This window comes from Talpa europaea (genome assembly GCF_964194135.1).
Source record: "Talpa europaea genome assembly, chromosome: 5".
NCBI lineage: Eukaryota > Metazoa > Chordata > Mammalia > Eulipotyphla > Talpidae > Talpa > Talpa europaea.
Window position 1 is genome coordinate 44,689,426 of NC_140071.1, and position 25,047 is coordinate 44,714,472.

The 25,047-nt window shown below is 35.7% G+C and overlaps 1 protein-coding gene across 2 annotated transcripts in view; it reads right to left on the reverse strand.

Annotated features, from left to right (window-relative positions):
* Nucleotides 1-25,047, reverse strand: part of RASGRF2 (Ras protein specific guanine nucleotide releasing factor 2) — a gene marked incomplete at both ends in the record, with an annotated part of 216,684 nt that overhangs the window by 124,723 nt on the left and 66,914 nt on the right. For both annotated transcript variants that reach the window (XM_084233297.1, XM_084233296.1), the window contains 3 exons: nucleotides 698-787; nucleotides 3,074-3,221; nucleotides 21,848-21,954. In XM_084233297.1, coding sequence (XP_084089423.1) covers nucleotides 698-787; nucleotides 3,074-3,221; nucleotides 21,848-21,954 — 345 coding nt within the window. The remainder of the gene's footprint in view (nucleotides 1-697; nucleotides 788-3,073; nucleotides 3,222-21,847; nucleotides 21,955-25,047) is intronic.

Sequence of the window (25,047 nt, forward strand, 5' to 3'; positions counted from 1 at the left end):
AGATGTATAGCCAAGAAAATTTCTTTAACTGTGAAGCTTTTCACATAATGTTCACAAAGTTGAGTAAGTACTTTACACAAGACAATTAAGATCATGAAATTAGAAAACTAGATGACATAAATCAAACACAGTAGACTAGAGTGAGTGCCAGTGCCTGGTTAATTGCAAAAGTTGTATAGTTTTAAATGACAGTAAGATGGAAAGATCTGCCAATTATGTGGATGTTAAACAAGAGAGAAACAACATTAATAAAACAAATCTGAGCAGATGTATTGACATACTTAATCTTTTCACAGTTCAAAAAAATCTTTTCTAAATAAGCAGTGAAGACTAAAACTAAAAGAAGTTTTTTTTGAAATGTAATTTAAAAAAGATTCCCCCCAAACATGAAAGCAGCACAAAATTAGGAGGTTTAAGAGCACCTAATTAATCCAGCTGGAGAACACTACTGTCTTAATGTCCAATTGGGCATCCTTTTCACACAGTCCAAAAGGGGGTTCCTAGAACTGGAAAGAAATCACAGAGACTTCTCCACAGCAGCCATGTCTGGATCACTCTGAAGCACAAGACTGTTCCATGGAAACAGAAATACGGTGGCTTATCTCAACTCAGGGGCAGAGTGACAAATACATCCCCGCATAAAAGACAAATGACTTCCATACCTGCTGAAAGCTGAAAGCCCCCAAAAGCTTCCTACCTTTTTAATCTTCTTGATGTCTGGATCCTCGTCTTCTTGATTGCTTTGGTATGGTCGCATTCGTTCCTTGGTCTTATTAAGAGCAATTATCTATAACAACAAAAAAGGTCCTTTTCATGATTTTGGACATACTGGATTACAGCCCTAGCCCATAGAAGTTATTTTTACAAGGCAGCTTATGAGACCCATAGGAAACATTCACCTTTTATGTCCCCTCTCTTCTTTTGGTGATGAGACAGGGGAAGCATGAATTTCATCCAAATCTATTTTATTATATTACTAACAAACATGCTTATAAGAAATGACTATGGAAATTGTGAATTGGGATCTGCGTTAGAAGAAATGCTACCCCAAAATTCAGCCCTAATTACTAAGAGATGACCAGGCCAAGGCCTTCTCAGGAACTAGTAACATGTCAACCATCTTGCCCAAAGGCAGATAACTATAATGCCCTGTGGTCTTCAAATGCAGTAACAATCAGTTCAAAGTTTGTGTTTCCCTTAATTAGCCTGTGGTCTTCTAAGCATAGACGATCCCTTAGGTAAATGGTTACTGCACAAGGGAAGCTGGGAGCCCTGGGTTGGTCCAAATCAGTCAAGAGAAGGTAAAAAGGATTGAAATAATCTAGGATCTCTTTATATCTCCAACTCAGATCAGTGACGTGTGAAAGGTAAGTCAAGACCAGATGGCTTCTCAACTACACTTAGGAATAAAAACCTCAGTTGCACACTCTTACAAATCCAATATTTTATACTGATTTTACTAACAAGTGAACACTGAAAAAGTTTAAAGAAATCACAATTTCCCTCTCTAACCTGTCTTTGCACTTTGTTCCTAACACCAAATACACTCTTCTGCCATTTTCTGGCAGGGAGGTGAGAAAACAAAAGAGTAGGAAACAAATTATGGCTCCTGTCATGCAACCACACAAGACATACCTGCTACTGACAGTTTTTAACTGCAATCTATATTCAGACTAAAATAGAACATAGTGAAGTCAGAGAAGCACACACAAATATTGGGGAACATCGCTTGGTGCTGAGTTTCTCTCATAGAGTAAATGCCAACCTCTTTCACTTATCAGACAAGCTTCTGCACTAGCTTACTGAGACAAAGAAAGAACACAATAATTTTGTTTTAAATTACAGTGCCTGATATAGTCTTTTAAAATGCAGGTTTTTTAAGTCTTCTGTTGTTGTTTTCACTATATCAGATTTCAGGGTTGAATCAAGAAGTTAACAACACTAATAATATGGTGAACACAGTCTGCAACTTATCATCACCAGAGAAGCAATTAGACTCCAGCTGAAATTATCTTATACTCATGCTCTGTCCACTAGAGGTGACAAAAAAAAGGAGGTGAAAACCCATCACCAGTCTCCCAGAGTACATCTGGGAGGAAGGTGCGAGGAAACACAGAGGAAACATTGCCCAATGGCAGTTTAAGTGACAAGAAGGTTGCCAAGTCACCTTAACAGAATCATTTCTGTCAACAAGGATACAATTAGTAATGGGTTTCATTCTGTTCTCTTCTTCCTTTGTAGCTAAGAAGATGCTAGTGAACCTCTAGTCTGAAAAAAAGGGAAAATCCCAATCTCTACATTCCTCTTCAATTCTTCGATTACTGACCACTTCCCATGAGGAATGACAAGACAGAAAGGAAAAGCACACCCAGGTCTCTATATGCAGACAGCAGCACCTGAGAGAAGGGAAGACCCAGGCCCACACCATGGCTGCAGACTCCATGACCACTTCGGCTCTCACCTGGAGTCATTCCAACTGTCTGTAGGCCTAGGGCTTGATTAGTTCACACTTGGGAGGGTAGAAGGAAAAGTGAGGGAAGACAGGGATTCTTCCCTCACTTACCTTTTCAGGAAAAAATGTACCCTAACATTTTTAAATGTCTTCAACTCAAATGTGCTTTTCAAAATTCTGGAAGGAAGAAGGATGGACTCCTTAGATCTAAAAAACATCTTTCTGAACTCATTCCTGGTCCTTTCTTAACAGTCATTGTCATTTAACTGTCACTTTAACTGAATTCATGACAGAACTCAAAATTGTCATAACTATAAGTGTCAGTCTGAAACAGTTAAATATCACAGTCAGCTCTTGAACATCTGATCAAATGGTGGCCATTAGGAGAACAAATAATTGAAAAGTAGTATATTATCTTGATTCTTTATTGCAGCACATTTACTTAACGCTAACAGAAACATTAGACTCGTTTCAAGTATTTATCAGTAGCCCAGTCAGGTATGCATTAATAGCAGAGGAACTCAGTTTGGGATTAAAATTTTGTTCTGATAGATCTTAAGTAATCATAAGAAGATGACATTAAACATGAAACAATGCAAAGAAATGCCAGTCAGGAAATACCTCAGATTTAAGCCTTTCGATCTCTGTATCTTGATCTTCAAGTTGATGCCGGAGTTGGTTGGCTGCAATTTTTTCTGTCTCCACAATCTGAACTAGATGAATATACTTCTGCATTAACACTTCCCTCTCAATCAAAATGTCTGCATAACTTGAGAGAAAATTATACAATTAGTCACTGAGCTATTGTTCTACCATAGATCCATATAAAACAGCATATACTACAATTTTAAAAGAAGCAATGAAGATAGCTTGTTTGGCAAACTATATAAATATTAACTTTCAGCTTGCAAAATTTTATATCCTTCAACCAGATAGAATTTGAATCAATAACATTTTACATATTCTTTACCAGAGTTCATTTATTGATGGTTACCACCCACAATTTTATCCACATGTGAGAAAGTGCAAAGAAAACCTATTATCTTATAAAGAAAACAGTGCATCTCCTTAAGCAAAAAAGTGGAGGTCTTTGAGTTGATGGCACATACTTGGTTTTCAGGGATGATATTCAAAATATCTCACCAGGTAAAGCACTAGCCAATAAGAATAGACCTTTCACCAAATAGAATGAGTCAGTGACCATCAGAACAGGCAGACTTATACCTACGATCTGTCCACCAGAGGTGACATACACAGGCAACAAGAGGAGAAAACCCCTCACAGGATTCACAGAGTATGTCTGGAAAGAACTATGATGTTTGTAACTAGTGTCCACTAGTCCTGTTTGGCTTTGTTTAGGATTGTAAGACCACTAAGAGCTCTCTTTCTAAATAAGCAACAGCAAAGGTTACATTCTGGAAATAAATATAGATCATATGGGTCCTAACTCCAACAGCCTAATCTGTGTTATTTCTTTGGTCAAAAATGGTAAAAGTAAAACTCTCTTTCATACCTACTGATTATGCAATTCTGAGGCATTTGGAATTATGCTTCCAGATCTTCTTGCATTGTTCAAAGTGGTAAAATGCATGTCCCTCCATTAACATAATTTTCCAAAATTGTATGATAATAGTAGTAATTAATAATAATTACAGTTTATGAGTGTGTAGGGTGTGCCATTTGTGTTCTCCTCTTACCCTCCCAGTAACTCCAGGAGATAGACTTTAACATCCCAATTGTATAGAGAAAGAATTTGATCCTTAGAAAGATCACACAGCAAATTGGTGGCAGGACTGAGATTCAAATCATGGTCTGTCTGAACTAAGTCCATGTTCTTAACTACAAGCTAAGCTACGTCTCTAATAAGGACTTACACATTGGATATAAGCAAGAATATTGTAGCTGACATGTTTTGAGATATCTTCTACTCACTTGACTCTTTCTTGGTACTCATATTTATACCATAAAATATGACCACATTAAACCAATCTAAAAAGAAAGACTGGCCACATTAAATCAATTGATTCTTTCTCATTCAAATCCAGGGTTCTGCCTCTTACCTACTTGCTTGAGCTGAGAGGACATGGACTTAGAAAATCAGGTTGCTATTGGTGGGCAACCACTATTTGACCATGCCAAAACACACTGAGTCTGCTAAGAAAGAAAAGAATAAGCAGATGTCCAGAAAAATAGAGACATGAGAGACAGAAAGTCTGAGACAAAGGTATTAGCTAGCTGGGTTCCTATAAGCTTTCTAGTTTAAGGTCACAGACCCTAATGATATCCAAATACAATTCTTACCTTGGGGTTCAGAGGAGCGTTGCAGTTTCTGTCTAACAAACTCTCTTTTTAACCTAAACTAGTTTAAAACAGGTTTGTTTTACTTAGAAATAAAAGAATTTTAAACCTATCCTACTATCACAATTTTAGTTCAATTATCTCAACATCCTCAGCACTTATATCAGCAGCATGGATTCGATCCTAGCTGGCCAGGGAGATTCCCACATGGTGTGGCAGACCTCTCCTGTGGCGCCCTCTGCTCCCCCCTCAGCAGTGCTTTTGGTCTGTCTGCCTGTTCTGCTCCCCACTCTGTCTCTGGTGAATCCTCTCACCCTCCTGCACCCCTGGCCTCAGCTATTGTATAAATAAAAAAATCTTTAAAAAATTTTTAAAAAAGAAAAGAAAAGAAAACACAGTGTCAGCAATATTTTTAAGTGACTTGTTCTAAGAAACTACTCCCAAGAGAATAGAAAGAAAAGCTGACTAAGTTTAAGTTGTAGAAGAGGAAAAGAAAAAAAGATAAGAGTCTTCATAGAAATATGTTTTGGGGAACTGCAAAGAGAAGAAATAATAGAGCATGAAAAAATTCACTATTATAATAAATATTCTGCTCTTTCTCATCAATTTTATTAGAAATATGCCAAATATATCCCAAATATATTAGATCAATGTTAGGTAACAAAACAACATTTTACTTTCTCTAATAAAAAGCTCAGTCTAGGATGTGAGACTGAATTCATGGAAACTCCTCATCAACATCTGCCTCCATTCACTTTTAAGGTGTCACTGAAATGCTAGAAAAATTGTTTTATGTTTAAAGAATTAAACTACAACAACAGCACTATAAAACAGAAAAGTATGGCATCAACAAACCATAAAAAAAAAATCAAGTAGAATCAGATGGGGAAATTTGAGAAGAGGAAACCTAATGTGCAGACATTTTACATAAGCATGGTTCCCACCAAGAGTAGCCAAAGAAGTTTCAAGCTTAGAACCAATAAATACAAATAGGAGTAGGCAATGGGAGGACTGTTAGGCTATTTCATTAAAATACATGCCTTCAGAACATCTGAAAGATAGGTTTCTCCTCTTCCTATTCCCAAATAAAAGAAATAAGATGCACAACTGGCAGCAGTGACATACCCTCAGGCTTGGTAAGTTAATCCAGCCAACAACCCAGAAGTAAACTTGGAAGCAGACCCTTCTACTATTGAGCCTTCAGATGAGACTGCAGACCTGGCAAACAACTTGATTATTGCCTCATGAAAGATAGAGGCACCCAGCTAAATCATGCCCATGGAAACTGTCGAGGACAACAAGATGTTTATTATTTTAAGCATTGTGGGATAAATGATTAAACATCAATAGATAATAAACACATTCCCAAATGAAGAAACAGAAAATAAACCAGAGAAATAAGGTTAATTTAGCCAACAGAGATTTATTATCTTCAGAGAGCTATAGAAAGCTATTATAGCTACAAGGCAAAAAAGAGACTGCCATAGAAAAGAGGGAATCAGATAACAAAAAGAGTCCTTAGGAGCAAAAAAAAATTATTAACCAGACAAGATTGAAAACAAAGCTGGGCGGATAGAGAGATAAAGAACACTGAAAAAAATAAAAAAGAAATTGGAAACATGAAAGAAAAATTGAGCAACATGGAGAACAGATTCAAGAGGTTTAGTACCTATTTAGAGGAGTTCCAGAAGAGAGAAATAAACATAAGTTTATTTATTAACCTACCCCCAAACTATAACATAGCGCAGTTCAAACAGAAAGTATAAATTAAATGCCAGAGAGGATAAATGAAACCACTTCATACCATACCACACCCTGGTAAAATATCAGCACTCTAAGGATAAAGTTATAAATGCTTCTAAAGAGAAATCATGGGTTGTATAAACAAAGTGAGAGAATTAAGCTGCCATACTCCTTATCAATAATCTGGGATGCTTGATTCCAGGAGAAATGAAGGAGAGATATTTTGAACCTAAATTCTGAGCAGCCATTCAACAAATTAAGCACAGAAACTATTCACTAACCACCACATTTACTGTAGAAGACAATTTATGAGGGCATTTTTCAAATAAACAAAACAGAAAACAAAGACATCAGATGGCAAAAAATGCAAGAATACAAGCCAGATGAAGTAAAGGAAACTAGAAATTAGAAGTTAACACATGCAAGATTTCTATCAAGAAGCATATGATGACCTTTCATTTCTCATGGAACCAAACACTTAAATTTGAAAGGAAACCTGCAGAACTATGTTTAGGAACCTTGATACTTTGGTATACTATATTTACATAACCATGATGTTAACATCCCAAATTGTTTTTTAATTTTCAGGATCAACAGAGGCTTAATTAAATTTGGAGAGCAAAAGATAAATGTTTAAAAGCAAACAAGAGAGATTAAATAATAGTGAAGTGATAAAAGCTCAGGATTAGAGGAATGGGGTTAGAGAATAGAGAAAGAACAATAAAAACACATTATATGTCTTAATTTACTTATCCTTCAGCAGAGATATGCTGTCTAAAGTCAATGAATTAATAGAGGCTTAATTACATTACTTTGAGGCATATAGCAATCAATTTAACAAGTAAGAATATGTAAGTAACATAAACAAAAGGGACAGAAAGAAATTGTATGGGTATTAAATTCTTCATACTATAGCAGGGGGCCAATAATACTGACTAAAATTAGCTGGTCACGAAAAATACAAAACAATTTTATAGAATATATGAATGACTAATAAACACAGGGAAAAGTTTCTACTTAATTGAAGAACTAAAAATTGTTTATCAAATTTGGTCAAGAGTTTTAGAAAACAATAATACTCAGCACCAGCAAAGATACAGTTATGTGAGTACCTTCACTGTCTCTACTGGAATGAATCATTCTAGAAGACAATATCATAAAATATATCAAGACCAGTTAAGGAGGTCATATATTTTGTTATAGTAATTTCACTTCTGAAAATCTAACTGAAGAGAATCAGAAACTTACAAAAATATGTTCAATGAAATAAGATACTCATTTGTTAAAACAAATACAAGAAAATTGAGCCAATCTATACATTGTATAGATAATAAGGAAGTGGTTAAATGAGCAATAGTAATATATACCATAGAATTATCTGTGCTATTAAATATCATATTTTTTAGACTTTTTATTTTCTTACACTATTGTTCATTTTTGTGAAATATTTGATTTCTCCCCTCAGGTGTAGCCCCCATAAATCTCCCACCACTGCATCACCCAAGGAGTGCAGGTTTCCTTTCAAATTACTGTTTTTGTGTCCTTTGGGTAGATTCCTAGGAATGGAGTTGCTGGGTCATATGGAAAATCCATTTTTACTAATTTGAAAACCCTCCAGAAAGCTTTCCATAGTGGTTGGACCAGTAAAAATCATATTTTCAAAAATAGGTAACATAAGGGAACACACCCAAGACCTATTAATAAATAAACAACCCCCAAGAGATAGAGTACCCAAGATCTATTAATAAATGAACAACCCCCAGGAGTTAAAGTACACAGACAGGAAAAAAAAACTATGTATATATACACATAAATGGAATAGGGAGAAGGGAAAAAGATAAGTACTCAGTGAAAGACACATATTAAAATACAGAAAAAAAGTTTTCTTGGCTAGAGCAAATTATGAGTGATGTTTATTTCCTTCTTTCTGTGTTCCTGTGACTCTAAATTCACTCTTTCATTTAATATTCATTGGATATCATTATGTAACCATGACTGTTCAAAGCACTGGATGCAAGAGTGAACCAAATTAAAAAAATAAATAAATCTGTGCCTTCAAGTAGTTTACATAATAGTAAGGAGAAAAAAGATAATACAATAACTAAGAAAAATACATAGCATGTATCCTGATAATTAGTACCTTACAGGAAAAAGAAGTAAGTAGGGTAGGAATTAGGGGAGAAGGGTTACAATTTCACCAGAGTGTGAGAGAGGGTCTTACTGAGAAGTTGGTTCTGGAGTAATGACCTGAGAAATGAACCATGTGGCCAGTTGGTAGAGCAACTGGTACAAGGTACTGGTACTCTTCCAGGTACAAGGAAGAGCAGGTGTAAAAGGCCTGTGGTGGGAGCAAGCCTGGTCTGCCCAAGGGATGGCAAAGTGGCCAGTTTACTGGAGGGGAGTGAGAGGTCGAAGAGGGAACAGTATTCTAAAGCAGGGCTCCTATATAGAGTCTCATGCCTTCACCCAGTATGAGAAAGCAAGCTTTGATCAGGCAACACAAGGTCTGACCTTTTAATAGGATTACATTTGCTGCTGTGATGTCATCAAATATGATCTATTTTGTGTTCACTCTTCTTCACATAGTAACTTTCCTTCCTCATGATTTTTTTGGTTATCATTTTATTTCATTGGGTCTCCTTAGTTTACTGCTCTTACTGCGATTATCTTTTCAACTTTATATCGCAAAGCTATCTTTATGTATCCCACTAGTAGTTCAATGTCTACTCCAGGATGGCATCAAATCAGCTGAAACTACATGTATGGCTTTTCTTTCAGTATAACAAACTTTCAGAACATTAGTATTTCTATTCTGCTATATTTCCAAAGTATGTTGTAGCTGATTAAATTTCAAGTTGCTAGAGAGTGATCAAATTTAAGAATTTTTGCCTAATCTATTCATTATTTGATTTGGGTTTTTGATGCTTTTGTTATTTAGTTTAACTTCTACTGGGGTGGGGTGGTGGTGAATAACTTCTCACTGCTAAGGGAAATAATAAAATTAAACCATATAAATCAACAGGATGAAAGCCAAAATCATCTGTCGAGTACCAACAGATGGCAAGTTTGAGGCATATAATTGGTAGTAAAATATTCATGTGTAATATTTATAATCAAAACTAAACAACCACCATTCCTACAGAAGAAAACATTCCAACAGAATCCTGAGGGGTCCAGAGAAGAGGCACAGTACAAAAACATAAGACTTAATTAGTTTCATAGAAGGGTAATTTTTTTATTAGCTTAGGAAGAAACTGCTAAGTGGGCTAGACCCTCATTCTAGTAAATTTGATTGAACATATTTTTGATGTTAATATAGATGTAGATCTAGAAAGCCAGTATATATATATAATGAGAACTATAGTAAACCCAAATGAGAAGTTATGCAGGAAAAACTCCATCTAGCTCCAGGATTATGCTCAGTTTCATAGAGAAGACTTCAGAATCAGCATTCATCATACCAGGGACATCAGCTGTTTTTGGAAATTGGGATTATTCAACCCTGCATGACAGCAGGTAGGTAACGTTTAAGCATTAGCAGCAAGGCCCTCTTCTAAACAACATGACCTCCCTAGCATTACTCAGGGCAATATTAGCACTAATACCTTCCACTTATTCTGACTGTCAAATTCTTTTACATCAATATCTCCACTCCACTGGCTAATCAATATTTTTTAGCTGTCACATTACTTCAGGTTCTATGGCTATGTCATCCTCACTAATCTCTCTCTACCAATGGGCTGTTTTCTCCTAAACTGTCCCTTTTGAAGTGAATAGAAACTCAAACATCTGTTAGAGATTCAAAGGAAGATAAAATGTTAAGACTAAAATCCCTTTTCTGAACATTGGTCCTTCAGGATGTTAACAGATGAGATGGGAACCCTTGTAAGGAACCCTTGTATACTGTTGGTAGAAATGTAAATTGGTGCAACCATTATAGAAAGCAGTATGGAGATTCCTCAATAAATTCAAAATAGAAATCCCATATGATCCACTTATCCCACTTCTGGATATTTACCCAGAGAATATAAAAACACTAATTCTAAAAGAGATATGCACCCCATGTTCACTGTAGCATTATTTACCAAAACCAACCTAGAAACAACCTAAGTGTCCACTGACAGAGGAATGATTGGACAAAGATTACATATATGTATATATCTCTATACTTCTCCACTATGAAAAAAAGATGAAATTTTGCCATTTGAAATAGCATGGATGGTCTTGAAGGTATTATACTAAGTGAAATACTGACAAAGACAAATACCATATGGTTTTAGTCATACATGACACAGAGAAAAAAACCCAAATGAATAAATAAAACTAAAATAAAATTTAATAATGTATGACCAAATTAGTGGTTACCAGATGAAAACGAAAAGGAGATACAGATAAATCAAGAAAAAAAGATCAAATGTATGGTAAATGATAGCTGGACTTTCAGTGATGAACTCAATATAGTATATATAGATGTTGATTTACAGATGCTCACCTGAAACATGTAATACATAATACAGTCACTTCAAAAAATTATTTTTAAAAATTGCTTCTTCTTTCCAGACACAGTTATAGTTTATTACTTAAACATGTTTGACTTTAGGGCATATAGAAATTTGTCAATAATTATTTCTAAAACACAAATATAAAAATAAGCAAAATATTATAATAAGAAAATATAATAGCTAATAATGGTAAAGTTATTACTTTGAGACCAAAAATGTTAAGGAATGCTATAAAAGTAATTATATTTTATAATACTATAAAACAAAACTGAGAAAAATGTTATATCATAATTGATATTAATGAGCCTTTCCTCACACAAGCTTCCTCACAAGCTATTTATTTCTTTATAAGTGTACATTAATAGGTACTGGTAGAATTTCTTGCAAGACTGGAAGGAAGTCATGTTATTGTTCTAAGACCTCAGATTTTACGGTAATATGCTTCATGAGCTGACCTGACTATTAAACAGAGCACATCTTGACTTAGCATGGTACCCAGCATAGAAAAAGCATGTCTACATGGTGGAGGACTTGAAAGTGGATGCCAAAGGAAGGGAGAAAGGTACAAGGGTGGAGCCATTAAGAGCAGTGACATTAAAGAAACAAAGCATAAGAAGTAGAAGAAGATGAAAAGAAATTAGAAAGATGCTGAAGAAGCATCAGTAGTGAATGAAAGAAAAAGGAGAGGCAATTTCAAAAGATGTAGGTCTCAATACACAATTGTTTAAAAAAAGGCAACTTTCAAATTATTATATGAGGAAAATTGAGAATAATGTGAATGTAAATTAAAAAGAGTATGTAATTTTATAATCTATTTTTCTATACATATGCAAGTGTATTGAAAAACTGAACACCAGATTGGTACCAGTAAATGCCTTTCAGGAAATAAGCAGGTTTCAGGAATGACTGGAAGGGTGGACAGGGAGGAATATGAAAGGAAACTGTAACTTTTGACTCTATATACTTTTGTGTTCCTTGAATTTTTTCATTTTAGAGAGTTTGTTTATATGTTAGGCATATTATTCAAGAAGTAAATATTAAATATGAACAGAAAGTGTAGTTAGACAAGGAAAGAGAAGCTTTGGAAAGTCATTGTTGACCCAAGTTGCTAACAGTTTCAGTGGGGTAGGAGCTGAAACCCATCAAGAAGGGCTAGAGCAGCTCACACAAAGAGTACAGGCAAACCGTCTCTCCCAGCAGCCTGGGATTGCATGTAAGAGGGAAGGCTGCCAGAGGAGGATGCAGCACCAAGGAAGGGTTTTTAATATTTTGCTCTAAGGTGGGAGACATTTAAGGAGAATTAACATATACAGGAAAAAGCCAAGGGAGGTGGGTGAGACAGACTGTTACTATAAACAAGAAATGGAACTAATGGAGCCAAAAAATCAGAGCAAAGAGGCTCACAACACAGATATGCCCTGAAACAGAAATGCGCCCCCTGGGGTGAGGGAAGGGAGTCCGTGAGTAGGAGCACATGAGGACGGAGTGTCTGCTCTGACACAGGTCCAACTACAGTGTAAGTGGGATGTGTAAGAAAGGAGACAAGCCTTTAAAGCGAAAACACTGCAAGGATTATGAAAAATAACTCACAAGGAAAAGTAGTAAAGGATTGAAAGTTAAATTCAAGCACCACTTTCCCCTATAGAAAACAGGTTCTACCATCTGATCAGCTCTCACAGCTCACAAACATACTCCTCCCTTTCTTTCATATTACACTTTGCAGGCTCTAAGGAAAGAAAAATGTTGCTTTTTTTTTTTTTCATTGTGCCAAATCTGGAAGTAAAGGTCTGTCAGAAATTCCTAGTAAAAAAATATAATATTTCAAATGAACAAAATCTACATTCTCAACTCTATAGTTATGATAGTCTCAGGGTTACGAGAAGAATATGAGATATGGCTTCATGATTGCATTTGACATCACCACCCATTTCTGATTTGCTAGTCCTGTGGTTTTGCTTTGATGCATGAGCCACAACTAAATCAACCACAGTATAGATAAGCCAAGAAAACAAAACAGAAATAACAGGTTCCTGGGATGTCCAAAGTTCCATACCCATCTAACAAACCACTTATGTAATAAACGTAGACCTTGGTGCTATTAAGATGTTCTTGTTTCATTTTATCCAGACAAAAATAAAGACTGTCTCGCTCGCTATTTCCCATGAACTGATGCCAATAAGGTGTAATGATTGATATTTTAAATGTGCCAGTGTTTTAGAAATGTAATGTCACCCAGCTTCAAGAAAAATTGTCAAACAAGCTTCCCGTACTCGGTCAAAGTTTCAAAATGAGAATGCTAATTTCCAAAAAGATCTTTAACTGACTCAAGTCTTATGAAGAATACAGGTACCCTCAACATCCTATAAGATGGCCCAACGATACTCTGAGGGTAAATTGGGAAAATAAACTCAGTTCTGAAGAACAAAAAGCAGCACCAAGAATATGATTTTCATGGCACACAAAGGCAGCGCCCACACTGGTCCTCAGATGCCATCTCAGGAAAACAGCAGTGACCAAGACAGGATTCTGAGAAGTCCCCATTCCTGTGTGTATCTGCAGGAGAATTTGTAGCTCATAAAGAACCAGTCTTATACTAAAATAGTCATCAGTTAACCAAACACTAAATCTTTTAAAAAGAGGGATCAAGAAAGCAAAATTATTGAGCATTTAAAATTTTTCTCTTGAAAAGGCAGCAGTACCAAGTTAATAATCCCAGACTGTCTTCTGGTGAAATGTTTAGTCAACCAATCAGTCGTTTAATTAGCACAATGCAAAGCAAAAATGGCAGACAATTTCTTTCTCTGAATATGCTTCATTAACTTTCTGGCTTTGCCCAAGTATGAACAAAGGGTGAATTTCACAGATCCAAGATTACACCAAAAATTCAACTTAATAAAACTTAAATTAAAAAGTTGGGGCCTCCCTAGTGGTGCAGCAGGTTGAGCGCAGCGCTGTTAAGTTGTCCACAGCCTCTGCAGTGCAGGGTCAACTCCCGGCCAGCCAGGGAGAATCCCACATGGTGCAGCAGACCTCTCCTGTCTCGCCTGCTGCTCCCTTCAGCAGTGCTTTTGGTCTGTCTGCCTGTTCTGCTCCCACTCTGTCTCTGGTGAATCCTCTCACCCGCCTGTGCCTCTGGCCTGTACCCCAGCTCTTGTATAAATTTTTTTAAAAATCAAAAAAAAAGAAAAAGTTATTATTTTCCCCGAAAATTTAGAAAACAAAAATTTAGGAAACATCTCAAAGCAAAAATTCAAATAACACAGGCAGGTTAAAAGAAAGTGATCAAGTACCCAGTTCTGGATCTCAAGTTAAAGGAAAATCAAATATGTTGGACCAAAAAGACAGGACATCAAAAAAAATGTTTAATCATTAAGCAAATCTTTAAATGTAAAGAGTACAGAACTTTTACCATTAGATCACCTAAACCACTAAAGTGGTTTCTAAAGTGTATTTTTTCTGACAATATCACACATGCCCTGATATTGATCACACATAAATCAATACCAATTACTGACTCAGCCACTTCAACATATATAACAAAGTTTTCCAAAATATCTATTTTATTTTTTATTTTTAATTTAATTAACTTCTGGTTAAAGTAACACTGCTAACATTGGGTTTCATGTGTACATCAATGAAAATCAGCACATGTATATACTACATTAAGTTTACCACTGGAAGTCCAGTTCTATCCTTTACCATACCATTTGCCCCTTTTCTCCCATTTTACCTATCCTACCCTTCCGGTAATCACGAATTGTTGTTATAATTCAAGAGTTAGTTTTATAATATTTAATTGCTAGTTTGTTTTGTTTTTTTCTATGTACCATATATGAGTGAAATGAAACTGTTTGTCTTTTCCTGTTTGGCTTTTATAACACTCCCTGTTTGGCTAAGTGTAATATCCTCTAGGTCCATCCATGTTGTTGCAAATGTCAGTATTTTATCATTTTTCGTTGCTGAGTAATATTTCATTGTGTATACTACATCTTCTAAATTCAATAATGTGTCCAATGAACACTTAGGGTGTTTCCAGCTCTAGGATACTGAGGTAATGCTGCAATGACTTGGGGTTATATCTTTTCAAATTAGTGTTTTTATATTCTTTGGGTAAATACCCACAAGTGGGATAACTAGAATGTATACAATTTCTATTTTTAATTTTTTGTAGAATTTCTATACTGCTTTCCATAAAGACTGCACCAATTTACATTCCCACCAAAGTGTGTAAGGGTACCTTCTCTCCACATCCTTTCTAACACTTACTACCATTCTGACAGGTGTGAGGAGACATCTCTTTGCTTTCCTCTGCATTTCTTTAACAATAAGAGATGATGAAGATCTTTTCATCTACCTGTCAGCTATCTGTATGTCTTCTTTGGAGAAGTGTCCATTCAGATCCTCTGTCCATTTTTAAACTAAGTTTTTCATTTTTTAATTTATTAAGTTTATAAGTTCTTTGCACATTTTGGATATTAACCTTGAAGTGAAACTATTTTCACCCACTCAGTGGGAAGTCTTTTCAATTTATGCAAGTTTCTTTCATTGCACAGAGCTTTTTAGTCCCATTTGTTTATTTTTGCTTATGTTTCCCATTAGAGTAGGAGTAGCAAAAAGGATCTCTAAGGCTGATGTCAAGGAGTGCATTGCCTGTTTTCTTCTATATACTTTATGGTTTCGGGTCTTACAATCAATTTTTAATAATTGTTTATGTATGATGTTAGATAGTGTTCACTCTTTTGTATATGGCTGTCCAGTTTTCCCCTATCATTTATTGAAGAGACTGTCCTTCTTCCATTGTAAGCTCTTTGTCCCTTTGCAATAAATTAGTTGTCCATGTATATATTGTTTTATTTTGGGCTCTCATTTCTGTTTCACTGATGTGTGTCTGTTTTTATTTCAGTTGTGAAGCTGTTTTAATTTCTATTGTTTTGTATATACAGTTTGAAATTGGGAATGTTATATATATTTTTGTTCTTTTTTTTCTCAGAAATGTTTTTGCTTTTGGGGATTGTTTGTTGTTCCAAATAGACAATGATATTTTGTTCTATGATACTGAGATGTTGACCCTGGGATCACATTGAATCTGTTACTTTAAATAACATAGTAATTTAAACAATGTTAATTCTTTCAATTCATGAACACAGAATACTTCTCCATCTCTTTGTGCCTTTTCCAGTAATGCCTTAAAAGTTTTCAGTATACATGCCTTTCACGACTTCTTTGGTTAAATTTATTTCAAGGTATCTAAGTTTTAACAAAGCAAAAACAGACAATTATAAATCAGAGACATACTGCTGGGGAGGAGGTGGAAGAAGGATCAGAGGGAGGGAGGGAGGAACACAGGGGACTGAGGTGATGGTGCACAGGTGCACTGGTGAAGGAAACTATGGGGACTACACTTGGGGAGGTGGGGGAAGCAAATATTGTTTAAAAATGAACAATGATGTAAAAAGTAAAAAAAGAAAAAGAAAAGAAAAGAAATAAAATGTTCTCAGAAAAAATCTAAGTTTTTTTAAAGATTTATTTATTTATGCATACAAGAACTGGGGTACAGGCCAGAGGTGTGGGAATGTGAGAGGTTTCACCAGAGACAGAGTGGGGAGCAGAACAGGCAGACTGACTAAAAATCACTGCTGAAGGGAGCAGCAGGTGAGTCAGGAGAGGTCTGCTGCGCTATGTGGGTTGCTCCCTGCCTGGCTGGGGATCAAACTCGTGCTGCAGAGGCTTCCAGATTACCTCATAGTGCTGTGCTTAACCCCTTGTGCAAACAGAGAGGTCCCAAAAGATCTAAGTTTTTAATACAATTATAAATGGGGTTGTTTACCTAACTTCTGTTTCTGCTCTCTCACAATTTGCATATAGAAACAATATATTTTTGTATATTAGTTTTGTAGCCTAATATTTTACTGTACTCATTTATTATTTTTAATAACTTTTTACTGAAGTATTTGAGATTTTCTATGTATATTGCCAAGACATCTACAAATAGTGATAGCTTTACCTCTTCCTTTCTAGTTTCTATATTTTTATATTCTTTCCTAGTAGACTTCCCCCACTATATTGATCAGTTGTGGTGAGAGTGGACATCCTTGACATGTTCCTGATCTTAGAGGAAAAACTTTCAGTTTTTAGTCACTCAGTATGATGTTGACCATAGATTTGTCACATAAACCTTTGTAATGTTGAAATACTTTCCCTCTATGTCCACTTTTTTGTGGGTGTCTAACATAAAAGGATATTGAATCATCTCAAAAGCTTTTTCTTAGTCTATTGAGATGATCATATTATTTTTGCCCTTTTTTTTGTTGAGAGGGTATATCATGTTTATTGATTTGCATATATTGAAGAAATAAATTCTACTTGATCATGGTGTATGATCCCTTTAATATACTGTTGAATTTAGTGTGTTAGTATTATTGAGGATTTTTGCATTTGTGTTCATCAGAGATACAGATTTGAAGTTTTCTTTCTTATGATGTCCTTGTCCAGGATAGGATCAGGGTAATAATGTTAGCTTCATAGAATGAAGTTAGAAGTTCTCCCACCTTTTCTTTCTTTTTTTTTTTTTATATCTTTTACATCATTGTGTATTCCCCATAATGGAATACTATTCAGCAATCAAAAAAGATAAACTCATGCCATTCGTAGCAACATGGATAGCGCTAGAAGGGATCTCCCACCTTTTTATTACAGAAGAGTTTGAGAAAAGTAGGCATTATTTTTTTATTCTTACTTTTTTATTTTAATTTTTTGTTTTTTACATCATTGTTCATTTTTAAACAATATTTGATTGCCCCCACCCCCTCAGGTATAGTCCCCATAGAATTTCCTTCACCAATGCACCTGAGCATCATCACCACAGTCTCCTTTACTCCTCTCTCCCTCCCTCTGAACCCTCTCCTTCCTCCTTTCCTGCAGTATGTCTCTGATTTATTATTGTCTGTTTTTGCTTTGTTGTGTTTTGTACTGTTATTATTTTTTTACACTGATGTCTTATTTGGTTCCCCTATATTACTGCTGTAAGTGAAACCATCCAATACTTTTCCCCTGTTCATGGATTGGAAGAATTAACATTATTTAAATGGCCATCCTACCAAAAGCAATATACAGATTGAACACTATTTCAATAAAAATCTCAATGACATTCTTCAAAGAAATAGAACAAATACTGATGAAATTCATATGGAACCACAAGAAGCTGTGAAGAGCCAAAGCCCTACTGATGAAAACAAAGGAGAAAGGAGGTATCACACTTCTAAACTTCAAGCTATACTGCAAAGCCATAATAATTAAAACAGTTTGGTATTGGAAGAGAAACAGACACATAAACCAATGGAACTGAATAGAGAGCCCAGAAGTAAAGCCACACTTATATGGACAACTAATCTTTGACAAAGGAACAAAGAATATGCAATTGAACATGGACAGTTCGTTCAATAAATGGTGCTGGGAAAACTAGACCACCACATGCAAAGGAATGAAATGAGAACAGTCGGCATTAAATCCTTCAGGAGGTTTTTGATTACAGCTTCCATTTTCTTAATCATGTGGGTGTCATCAGGTATTCTATTTCTTTCTCATTCAGTCTTGGAATGTGAGATATTTCTAAGAATTTATCTATTTCTTTTATGTTACCTAATTTATTGTTATATAATTGTTCATAGTACTCTCTTACAATGTTTTGTATTTCTGTAGTATCTGTTATAACATCTCTTTCATTTCTGATTTTATTTATTTGTGGTTAATCTCTTTTTGTGAGCCTGGCTAAAATGATGTTTGTTACTCATTTCAAAGAATCATATCTTGGTTTTACTGATCTTTTGGATTTTTTTTGATCTCTAGTTCACCAATTTCTTCTCTCATTTTTATTATTTCCTTCCATCTCCTTACTTTTGGTTTTGCTTCTACTTCCTACTCTAGTTCATGTAGGTGTGAGCTTAGATATTTTATTTGTGATTCTCCTGGTTTCCTGAGGTAGGTCTCAGGAAGTTTACCAGAAATTTACTTATATTTATGGAAATTTACTATAAGCATCCTCTTCTTGCATTCCATGGGTCCTGATGTTATGTCTTCGTTTTCATTCATCTCGAGGTATCATTGTTTCACCTTTTATTTCCTCATTGATACAATAATTTTTCATTAGCAGGCTATTTCTTCTCTACAAATATACATTTTTTTCTCATTCTTTTGTGGTTGATTTCTAGTTTCATACCATTATTATCCAAAAGACACAATATTATTTCAGTCTTCATAATATATTATTTTATTTTGTGTTCCCACATATAGTTTATCTGTGAAAATATTCCATGAGCACTTGAGAAGAATGTGTACTGGTGTTGGGGATGGAGTGCTCTGTAAATGACTATTATGTCCATCTTGTTCAAATTTTATTTAAGACCACTATTTCCTTAGTGATTTTTCCATCTGAATGATCTGTCCATTGATGTAAAAGTTCCCCCCATTATTGTGTTGTTGTCAATGTCTCCCTTTAGGCCTGTTAATGTTTGCTATATTATATATTAGTGCTGCAATGATGGGCACATACATATTGATAATTGCTATGTCTTCCTGTTGTATTGATCCTCTTATCATTTTATAATATCCATCCTTATCTCTTGCTATCTTTTTTCTGTGGAAGTCTATTTATCTAATATAAGTATAGAGGTCCCTGCTTTTAAATTTTTGATTGGCTTGGAGTACCAATTTCCATCCTTTCATTTTAAGTCTGTTTGTCTTTATAGCTTAAGTGATTCTCTTATAAGGAGCACATAGCTGGGTGTTGTATTTTAACCCATCAGACTATAATATGCCTTTTGATTGGGGAGTTCAGTCCACTTATATTAAGGGTGATTACTGATATATGAGGGCTTTTATGGTCAAAAAAAACTCTTATTGGAAATATAACTATTTTTAAAGTAATTAATACTCTGTATATGTTTCAGCAAGATATTTGCTTTGCTACTAATTGTACCTGGCTTTTACAGAATGCAAAAGGCAGGAAAATTTACATGTTTTAATTACTTCATTTTAACTCCCAGGTAGAAAGAAATAGAAGTGGTCATTCCAGATTGTGTCATTCCAGAAGTGGTCATTCCAGATTGTGTCTGGAAATGACCCAAGGGGTCTACCTTGCCAAATTGATACTTCTTTCACCTTTGAAGACCTGACCTTTCTACAGTAAATCATTCTACATAAGCCCTAAGTCTAGAACAAAATCCTCAAACAGACAGCTCCAAGAACAAAAACAGCTGAGCAGTGTGCTTGAATCATGATGTCTGCAAGCTGTCCCCAGGGCCCACTTAGAGAGTATACATCTCAGAGAATGTTTTGGAGGGGTGAAAAGAAAAGGAACTAAATATTTTGCAAATAACATCTTTTAATTTTGATCCTGGGCTCACTTTTAATAAAATAAGACAAAAGGAAATATAAGAGAGAAATTTTGAAGAGAAAAAGAGAAGATAACAAAGAGATGTGTAATGTAGAAAAGTAGTTAAAATATGGATTAAGATTAACCTAAACTACAACCCCAGATCTTCAGCTTAACAATTCTGTGTTATATCTTGGCCAATCTGATTAATCATTTTGGACCTTTGTTTTTCCATCTGTAAAATAGGTTGGGAATAAGTATGTAAAGCATTTAGCATGCACCTGCCACAGGGGAGGCAGCCAGTATAAAGGAGTTGAAGAAAAAAGAAGGAAGGAAATTTTCAGAGAAAAAGTCTCCAGGGTTGAAGAACAGTCTAAACTCACTCAGAGCAAATACCTCTATCTCTGTTTAGTCCACCTGGAAATATTTCGTGATCACCTACTACATATTAGCACTGTGCTTCATTCAGAAATGAATGTGCCCTCATTCTCCTCTTCAATTTCAAGGCATGTACAGTCCAGCTCAATAAATAGAAATCACACATGTTACATAAAGAAGCTACCTAGACTGTATTAAATTGTTAAAAGTTCTGCATGCAGTAATGCAAGTGCTGCCAAAATCTGGAGAAGAGACCAGTGAAAGCTAACTTGTAAGGGAAAGATTCGGGGTAAGGATCATAGCGACAAGAGTGGACATATTGGAGTGACATATCAGGTGAAGAAAAAGAAAATGTGCCCAAGCTGGAGCATTTTTACTGAAACACCAAAAGCTGAGAGATATGATAGGGAGATGTGGAATGACAAGAGCCTGATTAGAGTGGGGCAGGTGAAAAGCAGTGAGCATAAGAGCTTTTTTAAAGCAAAAAATAAACTGGACTTCAGATCTAGGTATGAAAAATAAAGAGAAAGATCTCTTTTTCTGTATCTTTTTCAGTTTTCTCATTCCCATTTAAGGATAAGTATGTTTCTTTCTTTCACACGCCTCTATTTCCTAAATAGAGTTTGGTGTCATCTTCCTCATAACCAGGTTACACAAGATAAAGTTTGCAAATGTGGGGTTGGGCTTGGTCCATACCCCAGCTCTGCCTCACTAGCTATATGACCTCAGGCAGGCAAACTCCCCTTCCAGATTTCCATCTCCTTATTTTTAAAAGAAGGGCATTATTATCCCTCTTTCAGATTATTGAGAGGATAAGTAAATCAATGCATCTAATAAATATTTTAATTGAGAAGCACTTAAAACAGTGTTTGGGGATATAGAGGAATAAATCCACAAAGTCACCTATTATCACTGTTATTATGCTACTACCGTTAATCTTAAGCTAGAATATAGTCAGAGAAAACTCAAAGAATCATCTAACACGAGACTAAGAGGGACATGACAAGGAGAAATCCTCCTGAAATTATAAGTTATTTTAAAACTACCCCAAATGCAAGAACTACTCAGTATCCTAAGTATCACACAGAGGATTTAAACCCATACCTGGCTTGGTGAATGGCCTCCATCCACTCTTTACCATCCTGCTCCTCCTCACAACGTAACTCCAGTGGCTTCTGACCTTCGTGGCCAAACAGAACAGTAAAGTAGTACTAGAAAGAGAAGTAAACAAAATTCAGTTTTGTTTTCAAGCATGAGATTATAACATGGTATTTCCCTACAAAGGGTTTATGTCTACAAAATACACTGGCATTATGTAAATCCTATTTCAAGACAAAACTCCCATCAAAGAGGCATTAACTTTGCATCTAGAAGATACCGTAGGTTGCATCTTAACACCCCTCAATAAAATTCAACCCATAACATCTCATTAGCTATGGAAAAGGTATTTGATAAAATTCTATACAAACACATGATTTAAATTCCTTGCAAACTAGAAAGTGAAATTTCTGAACCAAAAAAAGGCTATTTACCAAAAGTTTACTGTTAACATTTTACTAAATGATGAATTATTAGAAGCAACCATTCTAAAAACAGAAATTTTAAAATGTGGCAATTATCACTACCTCTATTTACTAATTCTATCTTCAGGGAAATATAAAAAATTTAAGAAAAAAGGCACAAGTAATGAAAAGCAAGGGAAAGATAATTTTTCACAGGTGATATAATTGTCTACATTAAAAATTCATTGAAAATGATTAGATTAAGAACAAATGATAAGCCTTTGGATATAAAGTCAATAAACATTTATTGCACTTTGATAAATCAACAAGCACAAAATTTAATTTGAAAACATTTGTAATAGCAAAGAAAAATGAACAACTTAAGATTAAATATGTTTATTACCTCTAAAAAGTAGAACTAAGGCTACCAGAGGGAGGGGAGAGAACAGAGCTGGGAAGAAACCCAATGGACTGTGGTGGAGGATTATGGGTATTTTGGTGGTGGGTGTGGTGTGATAACATACACCTGAAGGGAAAGAGTCTATACCTCTAAATCACAAACAACATTGTAAACCAATGTCACTTCAATATAAAAACAAATTTTTTAAGTAAATTTGGCTATAATTTCAGTGTATGCAATAAAAATATTATTAGATGTTTTTGGTAGAATTTTCCAAACTGAATCTAAAGTCTACATAGAATAACAAAAAGTCAAAATAGTAAAATCACTTTGAAAAATAATAAGGGAGAGACACCTCACCTCACCCCCCAAAGTTTTGCTTACTCACTGTGACAGTTACACATTCATTTTCTTCGAGCAAATATAAAATCATCTGGCAATAATCCTAGAGATAAGAACAGGGGAGGGGTGGCAGCTCAATGGACTATGGCGGAGGACTCTGGGTGCTTTGGTCATGGGAGACAAAGATGTAAAGCAATAGTACTTCGAGAATATTTTTTGGAAAAGAATTTTCAGCACAACGTTATCAAAAGAAAAAAACCTAGCTAACAAACTTCCAGTTGCCTGCACAAAAATCATCAACCAATTGAGGGGTCTGGGTCATGCCTGAGAAATAATCCACCCTACTTGCCCGTGAACTGTCTGAGTCCCAACAAGGACAAGCTGTCTTTAGTTCCTAAACCTCCGTCCAGCCAGAGGACTAAATGTCATAAACTATGGGGAAATAACATGATGAAAAGGCCACTGAGAATGGAAGAATTGAGTTTAGCACTGTATTCAATAAAGCTCCATTTAAATTTGATAGGAAAAGAGTTGAAACTCAATAAAATAACCAATCAATGGCTTAAAGGGCGATCCTATAGGTGCTGACATTTTAGTACCTGCTAGCTACCATCCAAGCCCAGATGTCCAGGTCAGGGAGAGGTAACACTTAATATACCGGCCCAAGCCATTAAAAAGCTGCAACCTGCACCTCAATGGCAGCTGCTGCCTGGTAACCTAATTAAAAGCCACCTTTAAAAGTCAGCAAGGCAATTATATTAGCACAGTACATCCAAAGGTTAGACCATGTCTCAGGCATAACAATGATGGAAAGAGTTTTGAGAATTACAAGTTACCTTCCCAGGAGTTACATTAACAAATTCAGCTCAATCAAAAAAAAAAATTAAACACCGCCCTCTGTATGTACATGCAAATCCTTTTCAGTATCTCATCAGAAAGTTCTCTTTGAATATTCTGGGCTCGTTCGTATATGAACTCAGTGTACCATGGATCTCTGTATCAAACCTGGGTCTTTAGCAGTCTGCTTGGGGATGAAGAGTAGCAGCAGACACTCTTGCAGCTAATCTGTGACCTCTGACTTGTCCCACTGCAGGAACTTGGAGGAAAAGTTTCAAAGCTCTGGGTCATTGCGAAATGTAAGGAGAATTATGTCAGAGTGATGAGCTTGTGTATGTTTTTAAATTCAACAATGACAGTGAAAACCTCTTTAGCTCACTGTATATTCTCAGCTGTTCCTGATTCTATTTCTCCAGCCAGACCCTCTGCCAGGAGCCAGCCCTATTTCTCCTATTAGACATCATTTCAATCATGAACTGAACTCACTCCTTTCCACTGCTAATGTTCCTCCTCCTACTCCCTGCCTTAACATCTTCACACCTTCTCTCATCTTTTCTCGGTCAAGAGCATCTTTATCCAAGGCTTGCTCTAACTAGGGCCCGCCCCCTGCCAAAATCACACTCACCTCCCTCTCATCAACCCCACATTTGGTTTCACCAGTGCTCTCTTCTAGGATTTCTTCTGACTTTTATTACTCCTCACCTAGACTATAGTAGCAGCTTTATCACAGATGACATATATACTTCCCAACTGAGATTCTATTTCTCATAGCTGTTCGCTCTGCCTCCTTATATCTGGCTGTCACTGCAGCACAAAGTGGAAGGTTAATGGCCTCCAAAGGAGGGCACAATAATCTAGGAGAAGCCCTAGTAACTTGGAATCTTTTTCCTCCATTCAAGGAAAAAGTATGGAGAGAAGTGATCAAGGTAGACAGAGAAAGCAGAAGGCAGGGACACATAAGATACAGCTTCTCCCCACTCAGAGTTGAAGTCCCAGAAAAGACTGACTTGTAAGGGTTGACAACAAAGTCAAAGCTGAGGAGCTTCTGCACCACTTTCCTGTGGGTTCTAGAGGATATCATCCCACAGAATAGTCTTACAACATGAGGTGGTAACCATGTCATATAAATCAGTAAAACTGGTATCATGGCAGTGAGGTAGAGACTAAAACCATTTTAAGCTGTTTTCCTGAGCTTTCCTAGCTTCTAAGTGGTGCTGATGTTC